The sequence below is a fragment of the Lissotriton helveticus genome, chromosome 3_1 (assembly GCF_964261635.1).
Source record: "Lissotriton helveticus chromosome 3_1, aLisHel1.1, whole genome shotgun sequence".
Lineage (NCBI taxonomy): Eukaryota > Metazoa > Chordata > Amphibia > Caudata > Salamandridae > Lissotriton > Lissotriton helveticus.
In genome coordinates this window covers 966264845-966289852 of record NC_136061.1, presented here as the reverse complement: position 1 = coordinate 966289852, position 25008 = coordinate 966264845, and the positions used below count along the sequence as shown (strand labels likewise).

The following is a 25008-nucleotide window of genomic DNA, read 5'->3' as shown; positions in this document are numbered from 1 at the left end:
TCTTTGATTGACTCTTCACTGTCACCTTCGCATGTGTCAAAACCCCCTTCATCGGAAGATGTTCCAGTGCCGTCAGATACAGAATAAAAGTTCTCAGGCCCAGTTTCAGGGGTCCAGGGTGCTTGCGCGCCGGCGGCTGCTTCCAAACCCTGAATGTAGTTAACAATACCAGACTCAGTGGTGGTAGAGGGTATTCCAGGGCTGTCAGGACCATGTTTGTGGGAGCAGCTTTCGCTATTTAAGTTTGAAGTAATTGAGCCCAGCTGGTTTGCCTGGTCCGTTTCAGAGAGGGGAAAAGAGATGTTGCTCTGGGTCTCCACCCTGCCTGATGTGACTGAAATAGCCCTGGCGTCAGTTTGTAATGGAACCCCAGAGGGTAAATCTGCAGGGTAAGTCTCAGGCTGCTGAATTAGCGCAGGAGCTTGAGCAGGCGTCAAATCCAAGAGGGCGTTCTCGGGCGGGATGTGTGGAGAAGTCCTGGTGCTAGAGACCTGGTCTTTGACTCCTTGAAACATTTTGGCAAGTACAGGTTGAGTGTTAGTGCTAGTTATGTCTTAGCAGCCCCTGCCCCCCCCGAGTTTCCCCAGCGGCTTCTTTGCCCCACTGACCTCTTGTCTGGTTGTGCTGTGGCTGCTGCCTTCAGAAAGAGTCTTGTCTCTGGGCTCACTGTTGGCAGTTTTCAGTTTGCTGCCCCTCTTAGCGCCCCTGCTGCTCATCTCCGAGCATCTATTCTGGCACCACCGAAGGGCTCCCACACGGCTGAAAGGGCGTCTTAGGCAAGGGACCTCAAACACCGAGGCATTGATAGCGGCCGAATCCGAGGCCAGAGACGCTATTATCCAAGCGAGCTCGCTAAACAAAAGAGCTTTCCTGTCCAAGGCGGGCTGGTTGCGAGGCGCAACGCAGATTTTACAAAAGACTGCTCCCGCGATCGCTCCTGCTCCGGCTGGACTCCTCCGAGGCACGGCTCGCACTGTCAGCCTGCACGTCCACTCGTGCATTGCAGGGTGCCTAGCCGATCGTTTATGCGGCTGGCGCGAGCGGCTGATTGACGAGTGATCTTCACTCCGACTCCATCATTGCTCGTCTGTGTTGTAGCTCCCAAACATGACTCCAAGTCATGTGAGTAGTGGGGCTGCATGCACATCAAGGAGGGAAGGGAAGCCTTCATGAAGTGGGCACAAGGTAAGCACAGGGAGAAGCAATGTCTACATCTCATGGCAGGTCCCGCATCAGCTCACCATTGATGAATAAGTTCTTAAAACAGACCACCTCCAAAGAAAAGATGTTCATTAGGAAGAAGCAGAAGAATCTCAGGAGAAATTATGTGACCGTTCAACTTCTCTTTTGTTCAGGAAGTGGGCCCACCCATCAGCTGCTTCATTCCCCAACCCTGACCTCAACGGTGACTTCTCATTCAAATTTGGTGGAAGTTACGTCAACATCTCCTCCCCTGCTCCACCTCTTCAGTTTCCAGCCCTGGCACTGACTTGGCACAAATTGCAGCCTCCCCCCTTGCAAGTCTGGTCCTTTTGTGCTTGACTCTGGATACCTTTGGTGTGCCTGCAGGCACAAGGAACCCCATAAGGACCCTGTTGGGCTTCTGCCAGTGGCTCTGTCCTGGATGCCAGTTGATCTCACTCCTGTCTCCGTTCTGTCTACGGCCAAGCCCCCTCTTCTACTGAGGGCCTTGACAGTTTCTCCACTGTCAGTGCTGTCCTTGACGCCACCGGCACGGACTCCGTATCTGCTCCAAGGTTTAGTAAACTTCACCTGGGGACCCAAAGTTCTTGATGGCTCACCCCTCCCAGGAAAGCCTTGTTGTACAGGCTGCTTCATCCTCTAAGTAGAACTCTGATCCCTACCCCTCTACTTATCTAAATAGGAAGTCAAAGAGAAGTGATTCAATAGGGATGGTATTTTCTTTGGGGAGCCTTCCCATTCGCTCAATAAACACAACTTGTTTCTGGCCCCTTGATGGTGAAAGAAGTCCTTTTGAATCTCCTGAACACTGGTGTGACCGGTTTGCCGAAGTTGTGCATGATGGGCACGACACAGCAAAACAAATCCTCTGCTCTGGCCTGGACATGGATATGATAGCGAGAACATTGGTTCCTTTATTGTCATCTGCCGGCATGATTGGATGTGCTTCACCAGGTTTTTAAGCAACATAAAAGCAAGTCTAATCGGCAAGGCCTTTAACAAGCTCACCTTTTTTGGTGATGAAGCAGACTATTCCCTGAAGCACTTCAAGAAGGTATGGTCCAGGTTCTTAGGACTGGTTTCCACTGGGCACCAGTCTCATCAGCAGTATGAACATTTCCGAGGATATTCCAGGGGACTGCCTTTTCTGAACCACTGGCTCTGTCAACCTGTTTAAAAATAAAAGATGATGGATAGAATGCTGAACAAATCAAACTTTCACCCCCAGTCACAGTTCTGGGTGAAATCCATTGTGTTTTTTGCTTGCCTTTCCAGATTGGACCCAACCATATGCAAAGCAGTCTTGGCCCTGTTCCTTGTGTGTCCAGTCCACCCCGACCTGCTAGGCTGGGTCCTCTCCGGACCAGAAAAAGCATCCTGGGGCGGGTTTTAGGGTTCCTGCAGACTGCTTTTTCTGAGCCACTGGCCCTCACAACCTGTTAAGCAGCAGGAGCTTTTTTGCAGCTATGTGGTGCCTGGTGATTCAGCAGCCCATCCACACTCTCACACAACAATACCGCTGTAATCCACACTTTGAAATGAAGGTGAAGATGCTCAACAGAGCAAGAACCTCTTGGAGCAAGATGCAGGCATTGCAGTCTGAAGTGACCAAGGGGACGAGGGAATGATAGGAGGTGAAACCTAGAAGAGAAGGACATATCCTTGCTCAACAGGCTTAACGGACCCAACTGTCCGTAGTGATGTACTGTCAGAGTGCTAACTAATGGTCCAGCCTCTTTCCACATGCCACAGCTAATCCCTTAATGGGGGGGGGGGGTTGGTTGTGAAGAAGGAAATTGATCCCCTCAATGCACATTTCTCATGTGTGATTTGTGCCCAGCTGTGGGTACTGTCGAAGGTGATCTTTGGGCCTTTGTTTGCCAGTTCAGCCATCAGTATTTAAGTCGCCTACAGTTATGCGCTTCCTGAAGAGATTGACCCATTTGTTTTTCCCTTTGCCACTTGTTATGCCTCAGATGCACATTAAATTGGTGCTTATTTCATCATGTGTTTGTCCTTTGAGTTTGAAACCCTGCACAGTTGTCCTTTTAGAGTTCCTAACTCTAAAGAATGTCTATCTGATTGTTACATAAGCTAGAAGTGTTAAGGAGCTGTAGGCTTTTGTGTTCAGCCTCCATTCAATTCATTTTTTTTCACACAAGCTGTTTCTGTTGTCTAAGGCTTCAGTCTTTCCTAAGGGGTCACCCCATTTCAAGAAAGGTCAATCAGTCACCTTTCTAACATTCTATACACCTCCTCTTCTTACTATTGCAGAGGAGAGGCTGCGCCTTCTTGACCCTAGGAGGGCTCTCAGATTTTAAATTGACTGGACATGTGAAGTTTGGTTTGATGCCCAGTTTTCCTGGGGTATGCTGGCTCCAAGAAGGGCATATGTGATTGAGATGTAGACTGTTTCCTTCTTCATCCTCCTTTGTACCAAGATTGTCTGCGCCCACCCCAAGAAGGAGTAAGCCTTCACTTACCCAGGACTACTTGATTTGATCATCTCCAGGTACCAAGAACCTGGGATGTACTGCTGGATAGAGAGATTCAAGTGGTAAGGCATCTGCAGATAGAAACATCCATCAGAATAACTTTCCTCCAGAAATATCTTTCTGGTGAATACTCCATGGACATGCAGATTCCCAACTGATTCCGCTCACCTCACTATCCCGAGGAGTGGTCATGCTACTGTTAATAAGGACCCAAGTTACTTTTGATACTCTGCAAGCTCTGTCAATCTCGTCAGCGTCATTACTGCCTCTGAGGGTGTAGTAACAAGCATTTGTAATGCAATAGGTCTTGCGTTTGCGAGAGTTGAAGCTCTTGGCATTGTAAAGGACAATGCTTTTTATTTATCTGTTTTGCTAATTAACACATAAATAAAAGGCATTGTCATATACAATGCCAATAGCTCAAACTCTTGTAACACGAGACCTATTCAAAGAAGCGGCATCCGTTGTCCCGGGATGCTTGGAAAGTGAAAGCATGCATGGTACTCTGAGTGTTGCAGGAAAGCATGTCGTGCTTGCAGTAGGAAAAATTCATTAAAAAAAATAGTGCTTGCAGACTAAAAAAGACGTACCGTGTAACAACCAAAGTAAAAGGGCCAGTCCTCATGGGAGGTTATAAATGAAGATCAGGCGGGACTAAGGAGAGACTAACAAGCCTATTAACGAATCAGAAGCCAGCATTTATGAAGGACAATGACACAAGCCAATGACAAATATGGACGGAGAGTGGGCGGGACTTATATTTCATCTATATATATAAAATCCAAAGTATGTCCGTTTGTCCTTTATGCATTACGACACCATTGATCCGATTGGCATGAAACTTTGGGAAGTTGTTGAGTACACTCCCGCGAAGGTTTCTGGCAAAAAAAAAATTTTGGTAAATATCGGCCACCCAGGGCCCTCATAATCTTTCCAATACTGAACGTTTACACTTTCCGGTGCGACTCGCTTTTGCAATGACCATCAACAAAGCACAAGGACAATCGCTGCAAGTGTGTGGACTAGATTTGGAGAATCCGTGCTTCTCACATGGACAACTGTATGTGGCCAGCTCACGCGTCGGAAAACCTTCTGATTTATTCGTCTATGCACCAGACGGAAAAACAAAAAACAATTGTGTATCCACAAGCACTCGAATAAAAAAACAGAATTAAAACAACACTTTGAAATGTTTTCCATATTAAAATGAATGTTTCAATAAAAATGACACAATGTAAATTGAATGTTATCATAACAAGTTTCCTTAAATTTCCTTTCTTCTGAGATCGCAGCAACGCGTAAGCTAGTATTACAATACAGCATGCAAGAAAGCAGTGCATGCGCTGTCCAGTCTTGACCTAAAAACGACAGGAAACTAATGACCATGCGCTTATATGGCGCTCCTGTGTCATGTCTGGGGTGGACCCTGAAGTAGTATCAGCATGTATCTACACAGGAGGGTTTACAACCATTACAACGCAACTTTTACCACGCAGTGCTGTTACAACGCAGGTTTTACTATGCATACCATTACAACGCATTACACTGGGGGGCACTCTAGGATAGGGAATAAGTTTAATTTACTATCCAACACCTTCCCTAGTGTCCACGGGGACTGGAATTGGAATAGTAAATTAAACTATTCACTATCCAGCACCCCCAAGTGTAATGCGTTGTAATGGTATGCGTAGTAAAACCTGCGTTGTAACAGCATGCGTGGTAAAAGCATGCGTTGTAACGTCATACATTCACACAGGAGAGCTATTTCAAGTTTCTGGGTTCAGTTTGACTCCTGAAGGAGATGTAAGAGGGGATGAATCTGTAGGCAAATTAAGTATGCACCACAAAAAGCATTTGTAAAGGTAAGTAACTTGTTAGTTGCTGTTTTTGTGGTCACCTGCATCTCTGCCTGTCACCGAATTCTCCATGTTAAAGGACCGTCTTTTTGTGGTGTTACATGTATTCTCTCTTAACTGCTTTTGGGTTGTTTTGCCCTGATCTCGGAGTTTGGCCAAGCGATCAAAACTGTGAGCCGTGCTCACTCCTCTGACACATGAGGTTTAAAATTGTTAGCGGTTAGCTCCTCTCTGGTTCAGCATACTGTCTACTTTGGTGTATCCACCAGTCTAGGCAGTAACTCTCCCTTCCTCAAAGAGAAATGCCAGTGAAATCCTTTCCCCTGAGCGTCCTACTCCTCTCTTTCCTATGAGCGTCTGTGCACAAATGCAAGAGTACCTGTAATGCGTCTGTACAGATTCACGCAGGCTGGGTGTATAATATATTTGTTGCAAAGCGGTCGTGGTGAATGGACTCCATTGGCACGTTATTAGCTTTGTTAATCATATCGAACATATGTAAGCTGAAATGTTTCTTGGTGCTCCAAGACCTGGCGTTAATCTTTCCAATCGGTAGCACCTGTCATCATCCCTGGAAAGATGAAACGCGAAGGGGCCCTGACTGAACTGCTAGGTTCCACAGGGATGGAGGTAGCAGGGCTGATACCACCACGGGTCATCGCGCTCCACAGTTTGAAGTTTGTGGGTGTTAGTGGGCCGGCGTCTGCTGCCCTGGCAGTGCTGTGATGTGGACGGGTTCCTGCAGGCCGGCGGCTCACCCCTGCCTGTTGAGGTGACTGGAGCCCTGCGGGGCCCGGCCTCCCCTCAGTCCCCCGGTGATTACTGCATGTTCCAAGGTCCTGCCCGGCCGCCGCCGCCGCTTGACTTTGTGCCTTCCTGAAGGTAACTGTTTATTGCCGTCAGCATTTACATCCTCCGATTAATAGGAGCAATTAAACAATAGCTTCATTTCCAGCAAATTAACAGCCCAAAGAGATAATTGCGACATAAATGAAGATAAATTTGTTTTAATACAACCAGAGAAGAAAAAAAAATCCCGCACGCCAGCTGAATACTAGAGTGAAAGCCCAGGGTTCCTGCTCACCAGGCTCGCGCGCTCTGTCCACAGCCACCAGAATCGAGGCTTCATGGCACTGTGCGAGTGGTTGAAGACAGTCACAATTGAATGCAAGTCTTCAGCCACGAGAACCCTTCCTCGGTGTTTACCAGCTCTGTAGACTAGGAAGTGAGGGTGCTACTAATGCCCTTCTGGGATTGGTGTTCTCCCAGTTCATTACATTAAGCATGCTTATTGGGATCGACTGTAGTACCCATGAGTTGAGGATAGTCACAGCAAAAAACCTAAACCATATTAACCCTACATCAAATGTATGTAGTTGAGCCTTACAAGTTCTTTTTATTTACAGTGTATATGTGTAAATTACACCATGTTGAATAGTAAAGGTGCTTTTCTTTTGGTTGTTTCATGACTACATACTTGAAGTCATCTGCTTGCTGTGCCCATTTTTTTGCTATTTTAATCGCTGTTTGCGATCTTGACATATTTCATAGTGACTCCGTGTTTTTTCTTCCATTGTTGTATGCCTGGACATCGCAGCACACGTGTCTTCCTGTAGCTTTTAAACATTGGGCTTTCTCAAGGATTGAACAGCGCTGTCTGTGTGAAGCTGCTGGTTGAAAACTAAATCAGGATAAAGGATGTGGACAGGTTCCCTGTATTCAACGTGGGCGTTCTGTCGTTTGGTACCATTTCAGATTGTGGGTAACATATGATAGAAGGGAAAAACAAATGCACGATGAGCTTATAAAAAGTACCCCCATTTTTCTTTAGTTCAAAGCCTACCAGACAGCGTAGCTATCTGGTTGCGAAAGACTTCTTGAGGACATTCTGAAACCGTCCATGGAAATTCATTCTGCCCACTGCTTACCATTGGACCGTGGCTTGTAACTCACATTTGCTTGCTTTCTATTTGCTGGCTTTATTTGTTTTAGGCCGTCCAGCATGTCTTTGTCCCGCCCATGGAGCATAGCCTGTTTACCACCCCTTTGACTGGCTCCTTGTATTCTTCAACGAGTGCTAGCTTTCTGGGACTTTTTTTCATGAGGCACTCCACAAGAATAGACGTGTTTTCATTTATCTCACTTCTAATTCAGGAAGCAGTGAATGTGCTGTATTTCTTTGAAAAGTTTTCCAGTCTTCTATCTTTCTGCTTGATTGATTTTACTCAACTTTGCCACTACAATTCATCAATCTGGCATGCCTGTGAGGAACAATGTTATGTCTATGAGCTTGTTTATTTTGCTCAGTTCTCTTTATCAGCATAACGTAAACAATCCTATTTCTCCGTTTCCCACCCATACCATAGGCACTGGAAGTAGTTAAGTGTGCGGTGCTGAAACACCCCCAAAGTAACCATGTTGGAGTTTAGAAGTGAATGAGCAATAAAGAAGCTTTTAATTTTTCTTCTTCAAATAATCACATTTGCGGTCAAATATTAGGCTCTGTCTTCCAGGGAGCTTCGTTTTTACTTTTCTTTCTCGAACTGCAAAGTGGGAGGATTTATAGGTCAATCTTTCTGGGTATGGGAAATGTAAAAAGGCTCTAGCATGATATTTTTTCTAGCATGCAACAAAATGTAAATGCCTGTAAATTAAGTGTACAAACATTACAGAATATATCAAAATCAGGAAAGCACAAATGAAGCACATTATTTTGTCAATCTTAAGTGTAGTGCAAACATATTTTTTATTAGGATCAAAACAAATCAGTTCACTAGGTGATGCTGATTTCCACACATCATTTGTGCACTGCATAGTTTTATCAGTAAAACTATATCTCTCTGCAAAAGTAATGGTCATTACATTTGAAAATGTGTTCTCTGTGATGGCAGCACACTACCACACTCAAATCCACTCCGCAACACTTCATTCCACTCAGCTCCACTCTGGCACCCTCGGCTCCGCCATACTCGTCTCGGCTCCGCCGTACTCGGCTCGGCTCCGCCCATCCTCGGCTCCGTTCCGCCCGCCCTCTGCTCCGCTCCGCCTGCCCTTGGCTCCACTCCGCCTGCCCTTGGCTCCACTCCGCCTGCCCTTGGCTCCACTCCGCCTGCCCTTGGCTCCACTCCGCCTGTCCTTGGCTCCATTGTCACTCTGTGCATGCCTAGCACTGGCCATGCCATCAGAGACATCTTGGCAACGGAAACTGGACATGCAGTGACGTATAGCGTAACTGCATTATAAATCGAAACTGGCCGTACAGGAAGCGCATACTGTCACAGATTGCACAGTGACATCTTATTGGTTCTGTAGCTAGATTGTAACGACACAGGCCTTATAACGAAGAAAAGCTGGATTATCAGGATACACTATGCACTTAGTTTCGGTGTTAGGTTGAAGTGTGAGTGCATCTTGCACTTAGTCACCTATGGCATGGTAATGCTGGCAAGTGTTAGCGTGTGAAAAGGGTCTGTAAGGTAGTGTGACTGTGCTCAGCACAGGCAATATGAGAGGACTAGAGGATATAGTATACGTAGGCCATCCACTGCCAGGAAAAGGAAGCTGGGTGAATGTGGATTTAGCGCTGTATGAAAATCAGTATAGTAAATGAGACAGGAGGGCTCGCTCGGCCTTCTCAGTTGCGTCAAGAACAGTGCAGTTCTGAAGATAACTTGTGTGAGTAAGGAAAGCAAGCATTTTTTCGCCTCGTACTGTTTGCTTGGTGAACGTTGAATGTCTGCACATGTTATCTGTGTGAAAGGGAAACTTGCATTCTGCCTGCTTCCACTTTACCTGCCTTGTTTGTTGAAAGGAAATTTCCACTGCTGTGTAAGATGGAAACATAAACCCCCATGCCTGCGCTGCACATTCGCTGTGTGTGTATGGGGCTTGGGGGCTGGGACATAATACCCAGATGCCCCTAGTCTGCCACGCGCTCCTCCACAACCCAAACGAGGCACTGACCGAACACACACAGATTAGTGAGGATGTCTCATTTATTACAAGCAAGGGAAGCATAATCAGTTAGTGAGCATTACAGCAACAAATAATGATAAACCAAGCAATATATTTTAATAAAGCATAACTGTTTCAGGATCATAACACACAACGGGCCTAGGATCCAACCTCAATGAACAGGGCCTTCGATCCCATACACCAGTGGACCACACAAGTGTAACCACCTGCATCGGTGTGGGGCAGTCTCACTGTACCCTTGGCTGCATCCCAGGGCACCGCTCCCAAACACCAAGCTTCCTGGGGGGGCTGTGATTAGTTGACCAGGAGCTGCTGCCCACCCCAGGTGAACTGTGTGCCCTAGCCCCCAAGCTTGTGTGTACATCCTCTGGTTGTTTCAGGATGGATGGGCCCTACCCATGGTGCTTTTGTGGGGAGTCTGTATTGGAGAACATCTCTTCTAACTAGGGGTGAATTTAGGATTAGAGTTCCCACTTCACCTGGAAGTAACGGTTGGATTTGTGGGCAAAATTTACTATCTCTTGCGCCCTCCGTGATGCTCTGCTCTTAAAGGCAGGAGTAAGGGCAATATTTACCCCAGGCTATCGTGGCTGGCGAAGTGATGCACACAGAAAGCGACTCCTCACTTCCTGTCCCCCTAGCTGCATCTCGCAAAGTATTGCAACAGGAAGTTCCAATGGCCCGGCACATCGTGAGAGCCGGAAAGGAACGGGCCACTCTGCTCCTGGTTCCTAACGCTGTGCCCCCCTACGAAGAGCGCTCCTTACATACAACCCGGATACCACAGTCTGGCCCGAACCCCTCCACAACCTGAACGAGGCACTGACAGAACACTCAGAGGTTGGTGAGAAAGTCTTATTTATTACAAGCAAGTGAGGCATAATCAGTTAATAATGCAGCAACACATCATGATAAACGGAGCAATACATTTTAATAAATCATAACACAACGGGCCTAGGATCTAAGCACAATGAAAATTCATACACCAGGACCATTGCCAATCTTATACCCCATTGGACCACACAGGTGTAATCACTGCTCTGTACCCTTATCCCAGATCCCAGATTCACTGGTTTGAATGTCCTATGAGTTCACGCCTAGGACATTCGAACCAGGAAAAGAGAAAGGATGATAAGATGGGAGTGCAACACAGCATGTAGTGGTTCAAAATTGTATATATGAGGATTTATGAGACAACAACAGGAGCCAACACTGGGATATTGATCAAGCCCTGATGAAGTCCCACTGGGACTAAATCCATTGGCTGGGCCGAATGGATTGCTTCTGTCAGATTGGCATTTTTTGAATGAAATTGAACTAAAAGCAACTCACAAGACTCCTAAATAACTTTTATTCGTCACATCATGGCTACTTAATCTATTGCCGGAGAACAGTTTAACCATCTGTTGATTTTGGAACAGATACTCCTGTATAGAATTGAACGCTCCTTTCCATTTGTTATTACTGCATCTGACCGAGTGTGCGCGTCTTTAGGGACTAATGCTTCATGTGTGCGCTCGCACTCGGTCAGGTAATCGGTTTAATTTCTTGATGCAGATTAGAAACATTTGATCAATCTGAATCTCAGTATTCTTTCAGTGAGTGCACTGAAGGATCAAGACTGCTCTATTAAAGAGAAACTCTAAACACTGTGGCCACTGCATGAAGCCCATATGTTCAAATATCACGTATGTCCTAGGAGAGCCCTGTCGGCTCCAGCTGGAGGCCTGCGAATCCTTCACATGCTGACACAAAAGCTTATGTCATGGACACCGTCTCTTTCCAGGAAGCACATTGAAGTAGCTTGGGTTCACCCCACCTCCATTCTGTTCTCCTCCTTTTATGGTAACCACGCATACCCTGCTATTCAGAAACCAATTGGACATTACCTAATGTATTCACCCCACATGGACTATACTAAGCCGAACACCAACTTTGCTGGTTCCACCAAAGACCAGCTAGGACATCCATAACCATATAATCTCAACCTGGTCAATGGGAGGCATGCTGTCAGCTATGACAACCCTATGTGGGCCACACCATGAACATAGCAGACAACATCAGTATCCTGGGTGGCCCATTCTTAGGAGCACCACCCTCTTTGTGCCACTTATGTCAACTTCATTTATATTCCTCCAGGGGCTGTATGTCAACCTTTCATGGGCCCATCCATGGACATCCGCAGTCGTTTGCATAGCGCCTTGCATTGTACATTGGTGCTATGTTATTACTTCTCCGTGCCATATTTTATGTAAAATTACATATTTCCTCCTAGTTTATGGATACTCCAGACACATCTCACAAGTTACAAATTCTCGGATGTGATTCAAATGTTAAATTGCTGTACTTAAATTTTTCTGCGTGGATATCAGTATTAATCTCCATGTTTATCTGCATCTCCTTATGCTTTCCTACAGATTTAAAAACAACCCTTTCATCCAGCAGCTTTCACGGAGTGAACCTTTGAACAAGCAATGGCTAGCCATTAGATTGAATGTTTGCCACCATCCTTTTGGCTTTTTCAATACTAGTTTTGTCATCGTTTTTGCAAAATTTGATTGTTGGAGGCTGCTGGGCCCTCATCAAACAAAAAAATTGGATTTGCATATTGTTTTTAGTTTTAAAAAGCACACATTGCCAAAGTAGTCCCTGTCATCCGGGGGTACTACTTTGTATGCAGATGTGTTCCCTGTGAAAGAAAACAATGTGGTCACCTAAAGTGAACTTAGCAAATGGCTGAATGCGACTGAACCATTGCCCCATGATATATGCTGCAGTAGGTGGAAGGAAAATGTGAATAACTGATGAATGGATGGAGAGTACTGGCTGAAAACCCCTATAAGTATATTGTGCATAAAAATGTAGTTACAGTAAAAGGTTTTGGCTAACGCCAGACCTAACAAGCACTGGCGTTGCCAATAGGTCTCGCAGTAGGAAAGTTTGAGCTATTGGTTTTCTAAATGACATTTTATTTTTTTGTTTTGTGATTTACAATTCCCATACTTTTAACTTTTCGCATTAGGAAAGTTTGAGCGATTGGCTTTGACCTGAGCTCAAGAGGTTACATCCCCGCAGCAAGTTTACATCTTAACAAGCAACAACAAGATGCGCGGCCGCCATTATTTAATGTTAAAAAAAAGACAAGTAGGAAGTAGTGCTTGTGAGAGCACAGCGCTCTAAAAAAAAACAAGCGATGCGCGCTTTGTGCTGGGCTGGCATGTGCAGCTGACCTCTCGGAACCAAGGCCCGGAGTCAAAGCTTCAGGTAAAAGGCGAGACCCGCGGCTGGACTATGTCTCAGTGTAACATTGAAATGGGATATGACGCTGGAGTCAGCCTCTGAGGGAACATCCGATCACCAGGAAGCTTGGGTGAAAGTAAGATGGCGTCGCGCACACTCACTGCAGCTTGGCTCCTCAGTACTAGCTGCAGCGGCGAGCGGGGTTGTTCCGAATGGCGGAGGTGTAAGATGTCTTTCGGGACTTCAGCGTCACTCAGTCTCTGGAGGTGTCATTACTGAAACACGCGCCTCTTATGAAGCCTATGAAATGGAGAGAAGCGTTTAACGTGCGTGACTTTTGGCTGAGCGCTGTTTCCTAGTATAAATACTCTGTGCCCGAAGTTTTACAGTGTGCTTTTGTTTTATTAAATGTCACACTCTGCAGACTGCTAACGGCCCAATAACATTGCCCACTGCAATGGGAAACAAGTAGGAAGTAGTGCTTGTGAGAGCACAGCGCTCTAAAAAATACAAGCGATGCGCGCTCTGTGCTGGGGGAGGGGAGGGCCATTAGCCTGTAAGAACTCGCGGCAAGGTCAAAGGAAGGGTGGGAGGGACATTGGGGAACAGATGGCCATGAAAGTTTATGGGCCAAAAGCGCGTGCCTGTGGCCACGTGAACTCGAAGAAAACCGCACGAAAAAAACGGTGGTTTCACGAGGATTTTGAGCACTTGGATTCTCGCCATTTCCCATTCCTTCGGAATGGAAAAGGCGAGACTTAAAATGGCTGCCACACCAATAAACCTTCCTTCCCCATTTCAGCCAAGGAAATGTTTTATTGTGTCAGATGTTCTTTGCAAAAAGCGTCTTTGTTTAATGCTTGAACAAGAGACTATCTCCTAGATTCAGTGCAGCCTGGAGAATGAGCAGCCCCAATGTCCTTCGGTTCCTTTGGACCTCTACTGACGGTTGTGTTCTGTCCCGGAAACCTATTGTCCCCACACCCATCACTTTGACCCTTCAGAGAGGGCCGGTTTCAGGGAACACAACATCTATAATTCTTTTCCTTTGATTCGGGTGAACCTCGCCGTCTTTTTTTTTATTTCTTTCAAAAAGCTTTGCTCCTCACCTAGCTATTGTGTGCAGTTTTAATTGTAAATGCTTCATTGGGCTTATTCCAGGCAAGGTCATCTTCAGACCGATGTGTCCAGGAAGTCATTAGGTGAATGGATTAAACCTCTGCTCTGTAATTATCGATGGCTGTAATTGATCACACTGGAAGAAAAAGCATAATTTGATGGTAGTATCTTCAGGATATGAAAATATCAGAAATCTATGAAGAGCCCAATTACTCAAGCCAAGCACTGAATGTATTGACACCATGTGTTTTTTTTTTGTTTCTGGCCTGTCTATGCCTTTGTACCTGCTCTGTCTAAGGTTCTGTCTAGCGATGCTTTAAAACCTCCATGGAGGGCAGCTTATTCTGTTGTTAAGCTGCAGGGCTGATGAAAATATCACTTTGTGGTTAGGAATCACCAGTTTGTGTCGGTTTATTTTTTATTTTGTCAGCAACTTGCTTGGGACTCTATAAAATGACTGAACTGTTAAAAAATGCAATTCCTGTTTGAGCATAGTGAAGCAAGCTTCAATTCCTTTAAATACCAAATCAAAAATGTTAAAGGGGCAAGCAAACTGTAGTTTTAAGAATAGAACTACCGCCCAAGTCTAATATTCTGTGGATGCTCCTACACTGCATGTTGTCTGTGCACATGAGCACAAATATGACAATATATTATTACACAAAAGGACCCTTATTAAAATAATTTGAGCCCCGATCTCTTTCCCAGCCATGTAACCAAACTGATGACCTGGAATAATCCCCTTCCGAATCCCATTGTATTTCTAAGTTCAAATCTATGTGGGAAGTCAATCCTTCCTTAAATCTTGTGATAATAAACTCGCATTGCATCCAGAAACACCCTCAATGCCTGCAACCTAATTCCTGAAGAGCAATGCTCTATCATTAGCCTACTGGAACCATGGAAATCAGATCAGAAACATAAAAGATAAACTGCCAACACAATAAAGGGATCTGAAGAGTTAATCAGTGCTGCCATTATAACACATTATAAAAAGTGTGCATCTTTCACACATCCTCATTCCTCACAGCACTAAACCTGCATCCTATATATAGCCCTGGGCAGAGTTCGCACAGTTCTACTCCGCAGAAGTCAGCGAAGGGCCATTAAAAACTCCGCTGCGCTCTGCGATTTTTGCCAGCGGCGGAGTCTATTCAGTATCACTGCTTGCACTGATTTTAATCGCTGAGAGCTTCTCCCATGCTGTAAAATCAGCGCAAATGGCACTCTGTGTCACGCCAGAGGGTGCTGCTTCTTTCTGCCACTCGAGTGAACATTCTACTCGAGCAGCAGCTTCCTCAAAGCGAGCGTCAGATTTCTCAACACAGGCTTTCGAGGAAGGTCACCGGGAGGAGCTCTAGCACATGATTTTTCCTTGCAAGTGCTTGTCAACTTAACATTTGCAAGCCTCGCGAGAGAAAACACTCTACTCTGCATCACTTCACGGAGTTTTATGGAACTCTGCGCGGAGAGGGCAAAACTCTGCACTCTCTGCCGGTTCTCCTCCCACTCCTAACCATAATATGATAGCGGCAGCTCTGTGATCATCACGCCCAAAAGGTAACCCTTCTCCACATAGACGTAGAGCAAAGACAACACTCATCAACCCACACCCCCACACAGTGTAGCATGCTAACCATGTAAACAAGCACTTCAGAGCTTCCAACATTTTTAGCTTGCATCACAAACATGGTAAATGTGTCTCTCATAAAGAGGCTTGTCCTCAGTTGTTGAAAATAGTTTTTTTGGTTTTTTTTTGCAGAGTTTAATATAGCGCGAACGAGACCCGAACCTAATCAGGTATCAGAGCGCTTTACATAGCACCAGTTACGTTACATGAGGACGGACACGCATTCATTTTAGGCATGGGGAGATTAAGTGATTTGCCCAGAATCACAGGAGGTTTTGGCGTCGTTACCGAGACTCGAACCCAGATCCCCAGGTCCGAGGTCGAGTGCCCTAGCCGTTAGGGTCAATAATCAGTTATTGACTCTCTCCTGTAGACATTAAAATAAAACACAGACCATGGCAACTACTAAAAGATCTCCATCACCCTTATCCCAGAAAAGTAGTCCAGAGTTCAAAAGGCAGCTGCAAGGACATGGGGGAGCTGAGCTACCGCGTACATGATCAAAACTCTAGTTTAGGACCATGAGAAAATTGATACCTTGCTGGCAAACACCAGAAGAGTTTCTCATCATCCTTGACAGAGATCAGCGACAACCCATATATGGCTGTATCTCTCAGTAGCTTGTGACCACATGGCTCTTGCTACACTGCTTAAAAAAGATAATGTAGCTGTGTGTTGCCTTGGTTTGGATTGTGCAGCCAGAAAGTACTGGATCTGTGGAATCTCCTAAAGAAAAAGTATTTTCTGGATTCCTTCCTCCCACCTATTATCAAATAGCTATATGCACTTACTCGTACAAGCATTTGAACAGTGCCATGTGCGCTTTCAAATGTATTTGATGACCCCCCATCGAGGCATGCCTGTGGAGCTAGAACATTTTAACAACCTTGTCTTTGGTTATATGTGACCATCCTCTTCCAGAATGGAGCGTAAAGGTTGATGTAATGGGTGGGCCAAAGACTCAGTATATATTTGTGAATACAGACACAGGCCAGTTGATGTTGCCAACACAAATGTCAAGCCTCCCCACATCTCTCAAAATCATAGCTAAGATCAAGGGCCTCAATTTCCATCTGTCCATACCTCTGAAAATCATCTTTCTCCTTCAAATGGATGATGGATTGATAGAGCCGACAGGAGTCCTGGCGATGGTGTATCTGGACTGTTGTAAAGTACTGTAACATCCCTCCCAGAGCCATTGATAGATTGTAGAAACTGTAGAAATAGGGACTCAATGTCTTTGAACTTACTAAAGGGCAGAATCGAAACATGCATGAAGTCTGTTGGAGCAGTAGATTGGGATACTTGCATCCGTCTACGTTGCTACTAGAAATCTATGGTCAACTAGCATCTTATGATCCAAGCAGGAATTCTGCAGAAAAACACTGAGGCAGATCCTTGTCTGTTTGGAGCCTTAGGCTCTACAGCAACTTGAACCTGAACCTCAGCATCATATTACAGAATACTCCTAAAAATTGAACCTTTCAGCTACCCGTTCTTTGAGCAACTTCAAAATATAAAATGTGACTGCAGAATAACCAATGGCGGTCATATATTCCATCTGTTTGTTCTCGAACTACTCGTAAGCTTTATACTGTGAAACTCTGCTGTACATTCTGGCGCCCCAACAGATTTTTAATGTAAAGTTAGGCATGATTATAAAAATCTTAAGGAGATAAATTCATGTGTGTGACTTTCTCATAGAGCGGTGTTTATTCAAGTTTGAATATTTAGTACATCATAGAACTGACACCCAGTATATTTTTTCTTACAAAGCTCATTGTGTTAATACCGATTAGTAAACAATCGTTCTTTACACTGTTAGTGTGCTGCTGCATTTGTTTTCTGCTCCTCTTGTTTTCCCTCAGACTTTCAGATTAGGGTATTGACATCATTAACTTTCAACCTTAAAGAGTTGAAAATCCCTGATGTTGGTACATGGGAAGGTTTTATCACTTCTTTAAGGTTTCAGAACAGCAATTAAAAGGGTGATGGGGGTCCGGTGAGTGTTCCTAATGTGCCCCCTCTTCTGTACCCTATTCAGAGGCAAAGCAGATGTAACCGAGGGGAGTGGGTGAATAAAGGGAAGCTTCATTGAAAGTGTGTGTGTGTGTGTATACACACACACACACATATATATATATATATATATATATATATATATATATATATATATATATATATATATATATATATATATATATATATATATATATATATATAGCGCCAAGAAACCGTTTGGTGTAAGTGTGCTCTATAAGAATTTTTACATTATATATATATATATATATATATATATACACACACATATATACACACACACATATATACACACATACATACAAACACACACATTCATATATACATACACATACATATATACATATATATTTTTTTAGATGTTTATATGTGTATGTATAATTATATGTGTATATATATATATATATTGAAATGTATTTTGCTGCTAATATATTGCTGCTCTAACATCGTTTACACACTCTGTTTAAATTATATTTGTGAGATTTGCACATCCAGTCGTTATTAGGCTGCTGCTTCGCCTTGCATTCCAATTGTAATTTGCTGCTAATATAACGCTGCTATATAATTGTTTACACATTTTGTTTACTTTGCGTAATTTGCACATTCAGCTGTTATTTTGCTGCTATTCAAAAACAATGGCCGTGATAATTTTCTAAAATTTCCTGCACTGATTTTTGCTTATTTTTGCACAACTACAAAGATAAATAGATTGATGTAGTAACTTTTTATTGTCTATGAAGGACCGGGTCATATGTCACTTCCTGTATATGCACTTTGTTACCTCCGCCTCCATGACAATGCGTCATGTGATCTAGACCCAGTGGGGGTCGAAACGCGTCATGGAGGACAGGCTGGTCGATAATTTGAGCAAATAAATTTGATTGGCACGATTTTTCGGATCCACATCTCGTTCTTGCCAGGCTAACGGCATTTGAAAGCGATTTTGGGAGCAAAAAAAAAAAAATATATATATATATAAAAAGATGGGGCAGGAATACAAGTACCATCAGGCACTGTGACATTAGCACAGCCCATCCAGGGGCGTGTCACTCATTTAATGAAAGGCGCTTCCTGCTACCATCCTGTGAATCAGTTCGTCGACCTTTGAGAAAGAGGGCTGTTGCCTTCGAAACGCGTCAGGATATAAGACGAAACAGGACTACTCCTAATCATATTTCCTTGTGCCTTCAGGCTATCCAAGCGTGCTGTTGGGAAATAAAGCTTTCTGATCTGGAACCCCCGCGAGTGTGACCTGTGTTTTTGCACGCGAGCGTCTATATATATATATATATATATATATATATATATATATATATATATATATATTGAAAATGAATCGGCAGCAAATTCTGTCTGCCCAGACCCTGTTTAGGTTGCCTGGCCCTGTCCTCAGGTGATGAGGAGTGGTTTTTAAACTGGTTCCTGGAATGTGACCTCTGAACAGTTTACTCGCACCCAGAGTACTCATCAGTGCTGATATATATTTAGGAGTCCTGTCAACTACAGAGGTGCCTCAGTGTTTGATGGGTGCTGTCAGGACAGCAGAAGTGCTGGCCTGGTGCACGAGACTGCGACAAGGCCAGTGTACTATTCAAAGGGGTTGTAAAACTCATCCATTTTGGTGCAGTGTATTTGGCCATCATGGCTCCTTCGACTCTATCCCCCTCAGAGGATAGCGACATGTAGTGGCCTGATTCCTAATGAATTTACTTGGATCTCCTGTAATTCTCCCTAATGGTTGTTAAGACAAATATTGCCGCTCTCTCACCTCATGACCTTCCACTTGCCTCCTTGCTCTCCGCACAATGACTTTTACGTTTCTGAAGATCAATACGCAGATGCTTGCGCAATGACGGAGAGGGGTGATAGTGCTCGCTAATTTTCATATGATTAGCTGCCGATCAATGCCCTCGCAGAAGATAAATTAATTGATATGGCTGCTTGAGCTGAGTGGGGGCTCTCTGGAGGCGGAGCACGACTAATGAACCCGCTCCCTCGTCTATCACACTCATTTTTTATACATCGTAATCTTACTAAATCACGGGCTGGCCATCCGTCTCGAGGGCAGCAAGCAGGTGCAGCACAGCGGAAGCCGATAAAACAGTTGTGGTCTTATATTCATGGAGGGTGCTGTGCAGGGCCGGATTGGCCATAAGAGAGACTGGTAAACACTCTTGTTAGGTTAAAGACCAGTGGCCGCTTTTAGGAGTGAATGAGCAGAGGGATCTTAATCTATCCAGACTGAGGGAACACAAACACTCTTTTCTTTTAGACTCTTCAATAATTTGCCACCCCCCAAACCTGGATGTGGTCGTACTTACTCTCTAGACTCCCTCAATATGATATTGTACTGGTATGAATTCATTTTCTAGGGCTCCATTTAGCTCCCAGATCATCACTGGTGCAGTTTTCTGTGAGCTCTGCTGCTAAGTGGAGTTTCTGACCCGCACTACTACTCTCCTGCTTACCCAGCCACACCACCTTCTCGATCCATGGGTTTGGGGCGAGGAAGGGGGCTAAGGTCATATTTGGGCCAGCGTTTCCCACCTTGCACTGGTTCCAAAATCACATTGATCAGCAAGTGTTTCTTTCGTCTTTTTTTTATGGAGACGGATGGTCCTTAGGGGTAAGCTGTCCTTATTGGCTCATGTCTTCGAAAGTCCGGTAGATTTGAGGTAAAATCAGTAACACGATGGGCTACCTTCTCATCAGATTGACTGTCCCTGTATAGGAAACATTGCCTGTGACAGAAATCTCTATGTCCCTTAAGACATGGACGCCTCTGCCTCTTCATCCCTGAGCTCCCACTGGTAGCAAACTGTGTCCCTTGAAATATTTTACTCGAATGTATTTTTCATGTAGTCTCATTTCCATAAAGACCACAGGTTTTGCCCTAACCTACTGCACATTTGTACCATAGTGGCGGCACTGGCAGAGACATTTGAGTTGCACTAAATGAAATGGACAACAGGAAGTATTTTGGTGCATCACACGGCCATGCTGTGAGAGTTGTTCTTCTCTTGCGGTGCGTGCCCAGTGCGCCTCCATAAAGTTTAATAGCAGAGCACTTGTTTCGTTTCCTTAAAGAAGGGATGGATCAGTTGTTCACAGTGTTTTGAGGCTGTGGTCTTCATCTTTACCTTGTGTCTTCTAAATAACATTTAAAATCAAGTGAAAACTTTCAACCAAGCTCAAATCTTGGCCTTTTCACATGTTTTGCACATGGCTTCCTAAGAAAGAGCACCGAGCAAAGAGTGAACAATGTTACGGAGTTTGTTGCTGCGCCTCCCCTCCTTTATAGGCGGTGGTGCCTCTTGAGCCGCACACAAAGGAGTCTCCGTGAGCTGCCCCCCTCAGAGACCTTGACATTGACCCATTTCTAGACGTTAACCCCCTTGAAATTATCAGAGTTGAAGAGTGAGTCTGCCAAGCACGGAACCATGGAGGCTCCTGATGCTAAATGCCTCTACATGGGGCCTTGGCCTTGAGGGAACCCTGGAATATATCAGATAGCCCCAGTGGGTCTCAAAGGGAGGCAGGCAGTCTAGTCTCTCTCCGCACAACTCCTCACTACAGAGTGCCTGCTTCCATTACCTTGTATTTGCTGTAGAGAAGAATTGAGTTCTGTGCAGTGTAAAAAAAAACATATATACGCTTCTTATGTAAACAAAAACTGGTTTAAAACAAAAGTACATCTGAAATGGTCGAGTCATGGAAAAAATAAGTTCAATCTGCATTTCTGTAAATCACTAATGGCAAAAAAAGGGACAACTGGCGTTCAGGGAACATTGTGCCACAAACTCGAGAAATGAAATGCCCGACCCTCAGTAGGTGTCGCCTCTCCCGACACAGTAAAAATGTAAGCAGTCGAGTGAAACTGCTCTCTCGAGGCCAACAAGGTGGTTTCTTTCTTCTGATTTCTTTTATTCTTTCAGCCCACCGGTGACCACAAGAGGTGAACCCTGGTGGTTCCCGATGACCAGAGAGAACATGGTGAAACTTTGAATACGGGAGCTTACAGGACTTCTGGTTGGGGGGGGGGGGGGGGTGCTTTCTTACGCAGCTCGTCCTCTTGTCAGAAAGTAGCACTCGGTACAACTCGTCCCTCATAAGTCTGATCTGGGCCTGGGCTCCTGCCTTGTGCGATGCCCACTCTCGCCTTGTGAGGTGCCCACCTCCCTCCTTGTGAGATGCCCACCTCCCTCCTTGTGCGATGCCCACCTCTCGCCTTGTGAGGTGCCCACCTCCCTCCTTGTGAGATGCCCACCTCCCTCCTTGTGAGATGCCCACCTCCCTCCTTGTGAGATGCCCACCTCCCTCCTTGTGAGATGCCCACCTCTCGCCTTGTGAGATGCCCACCTCCCTCCTTGTGAGATGCCCACCTCCCTCCTTGTGAGATGCCCACCTCCCTCCTTGTGCGATGCCCACCTCTCGCCTTGTGAGGTGCCCACCTCTCGCCTTGTGAGGTGCCCACCTCCCTCCTTGTGAGATGCCCACCTCCCTCCTTGTGAGATGCCCACCTCCCTCCTTGTGAGATGCCCACCTCTCGCCTTGTGAGATGCCCACCTCCCTCCTTGTGAGATGCCCACCGGGGCCTCTCTACCGCCCTGGGCCCCCTCTCTGGAGCACCGCGCTCCCCCCAACACAGGGGCCCGCCGGCTCCCAGAGCCCCCTCCCCCCGCGCACCTCCGCCAGAGAGAGCCTGCTCACCCGCGTCCGGGGCCGGGCTGGGCGCGCTCTTAAGTTTAATTGCTGTACGTTTGCAGTGACATGCTTGGAAATGGAACGCGCCTTTCTGTATGAGAGCACTTTATGGCCTCGTAATGTGCAGCAGCGCTGGTGACATCTCCCGAGGTCGAACATGCTCACCCCGGCCGGACCGGCTGTGGTTGTCGCCGGCTCACTGCCTCTGTGGTCACAGCCCAGGGTCCAAAGCTGAGCTCTGTCACCGCCGAACCGGAGCCTGACAGGACCGCCCGGCCCACACTCCCGTCCGGAGCCCCCGATTTTCCCCTTCGCTGTCACGACTAGTGTTTCCATGTTTAATGAAGTTATCCCCCTACCACGGTCCCAGCCACATTCACGCCTTGCTTCTTATTCACCCCCCAGCTAGACCTGCATCTCAGATTGTGGCGCAGACACCGCCGCTGAGAAATGAACGTCTGCATGAATGTATGTATGTGTGTTGAGGCACCTGTGACCTTGTGCACATCAGCGTGGTTGTAGTGTTCCACTCTGGTATGTTCCATCCCTGTCATCCAGGAATGTCCGGTTCAGTGAAGGGCTGTGCGCCTGGTGGGGTGTCTACGTGGAGCTATTTACCGCTCCCTGCGATCCTGTAAGCAAACCTGTTTCTACCTGCTACCCTCCTCGCACAGCCATGTCTGAAAGCTGCAGCAGCCGCTGGTACCTTGATTGCCTGCCTAGTGTCCTTTCATGCTCAGATGTATCTAGAGGGAATCAGTGGCTCTCTAGCACCCCTCCTCGAAGGCTTCACCCCAAACATGACTGACTCAGGATGGCTGATGCTGCTGCCTGGTACCTCAGCCCATTTTCCGAACCTTAAGTCAGGCCCACAGGTTAGGCGCGGGGTTATATTCTCTCTGCTCCCCAGAAGCCTCTAGTTATTTTTGACTGCATGACATATGGAATTCATTCAACACATCTAAATCTTTCAAATACTTCGACCCAGATACATCTTGCAGGTGATAGCCTACACGTGCACCTGTCACCGGGTGAATCTGGAGTGGGAAGCCCCTACATAGGCAGTTGTTCCCCTTGGAGTCCTCAGGTAATCGTCGGACAGCAGCCACTTATCTTGGGGACTACTCAGCACACCATTTCAGGCCTGGCTGTCGCAAGACACACAATGTGACCATGGCCTGCCTAAACTGTTCTCGGCATAAATACACTCCCTTTCCAGCAAAAGGAATGGAAGCTGAGAAGAAGGATCTGAGTATGCTGCAAATGTACACGACATAAGAGCCAACATGTTTAGAATCTAATTCGAGAAATAAGTATTGGCAAAACCAGCAGGTCTGGCGTTGGCGGCCAGCTGTTTTGGCTTTGTCAATATTTGTTTTGTAATAGTTTTTGTAAAATATTATTATTGGACCACTGCTGGGCTCTTACAGTGAAGTTAGCCAATGGTTGAAGTAGACTGACCCATTGCCCATGCTGTATTGGGCGGAATAAAAATGTGAATGACGTAAGTCCAGTGGATGAAGAAGGCTGGCTGAAAGCCCATATAGGCAATTGTCTAATTGTAGGAAAATTCAAAGGTCCTCGCTAGCGCCAGATCGAACAGTCTCTCATGGTCTGTTCTACCATTCCTCATTGAAAGGACAATGAAACTGGGGGTGGGTGGATAGCGACTGCAGCGGAAAATGAGTGCGCAGGGCCTGATGGATAAACTGATGGTAATGAATGGTCTTTGTTATTCCCTAACTACACCGCATGGCAGCTGCACGCCAAGGACATAGATCACACGGATCCATAAGCGCATCTGTAATCGGTGTACTGACCTTTGAACTTGTATTTATCATGTGAATGAGTGCTGATGTCCGGGTGGAGTGGGCAGGGAGGGAAAATGCTATCTGTCGATATATTGAAGAAGCACCAGGAGAGGGCCTGCCAGTGCCATCCTGTCCGGTGTTCCCATGGTATCCTTTTCTGTTGGAGAGAAGCCTTCTTGAACGTAGGCTGATGTACAATATCTCAGCCTAGATTACAGGAAAAAGTGACTTTTAGGGATGGTGTGGGATCCCTGTAGACAAAGCTGCACCTTCATAGTACCATATGTTGGGGTTTGGTGGAGGGGAGCTCAGTTGCTAATGGAGATGGAAGGTGAGGAGTTAGTGGAGATTGGGAGGGACACACGTGCTGCTCTTCTGATATTTTGTATACCGTTCGCTAATGATAAATGTCATGGACCTAAAGCAGCAAAACACAGAATTGATTTATCCATGAGGGATTTTGGATTTGCGACTCATGTTCTGTTGTTTCCTTCAACAGTTGCTCAGAAGATCGTGGCAACACGAAAAAAGCAGCAGCTTTCCATCGGACCCTGCAAGTCTCTGCCCAACTCTCCAAGCCACACTTCTGTCTGCTCCGCCCAGGTGTCTGCAGTGCACATGAGCCAGGTAGGGGACAGTTCTGGTGCACACCAGCACATACACCGTCTGGTGACTTTGATCCTTGTTCTGAGTGTGATCGCACAAATATAGAATACATATTTACCAGTACAGTGGGCTCACAATGGACAACACATTACCGTTTGAATAAGCATTTATGTATATTTGCATGAACACAATCTCATAATACATCTGTGCCACTTCAGGCTCTGGACAGCAAGCATTAATGGTCAAGTGTCCATGGCAAATGCATATTGTTTTATTTTCCTACTTTCCTTTCTCTAATTTCCTTGCTTATGCTTAAAGTCAATCACATG

The 25008-nt window shown here is 45.7% G+C and overlaps 1 protein-coding gene across 4 annotated transcripts in view; it reads left to right on the top strand.

Annotated features, from left to right (window-relative positions):
* Nucleotides 1–25008, top strand: part of AGAP1 (ArfGAP with GTPase domain, ankyrin repeat and PH domain 1) — a 1166515-nt gene that overhangs the window by 586430 nt on the left and 555077 nt on the right. For all 4 annotated transcript variants that reach the window (XM_078681380.1, XM_078681378.1, XM_078681379.1 and 1 more), the window contains exon 7: nt 24573–24700. In XM_078681380.1, coding sequence (XP_078537506.1) covers nt 24573–24700 — 128 coding nt within the window. The remainder of the gene's footprint in view (nt 1–24572; nt 24701–25008) is intronic.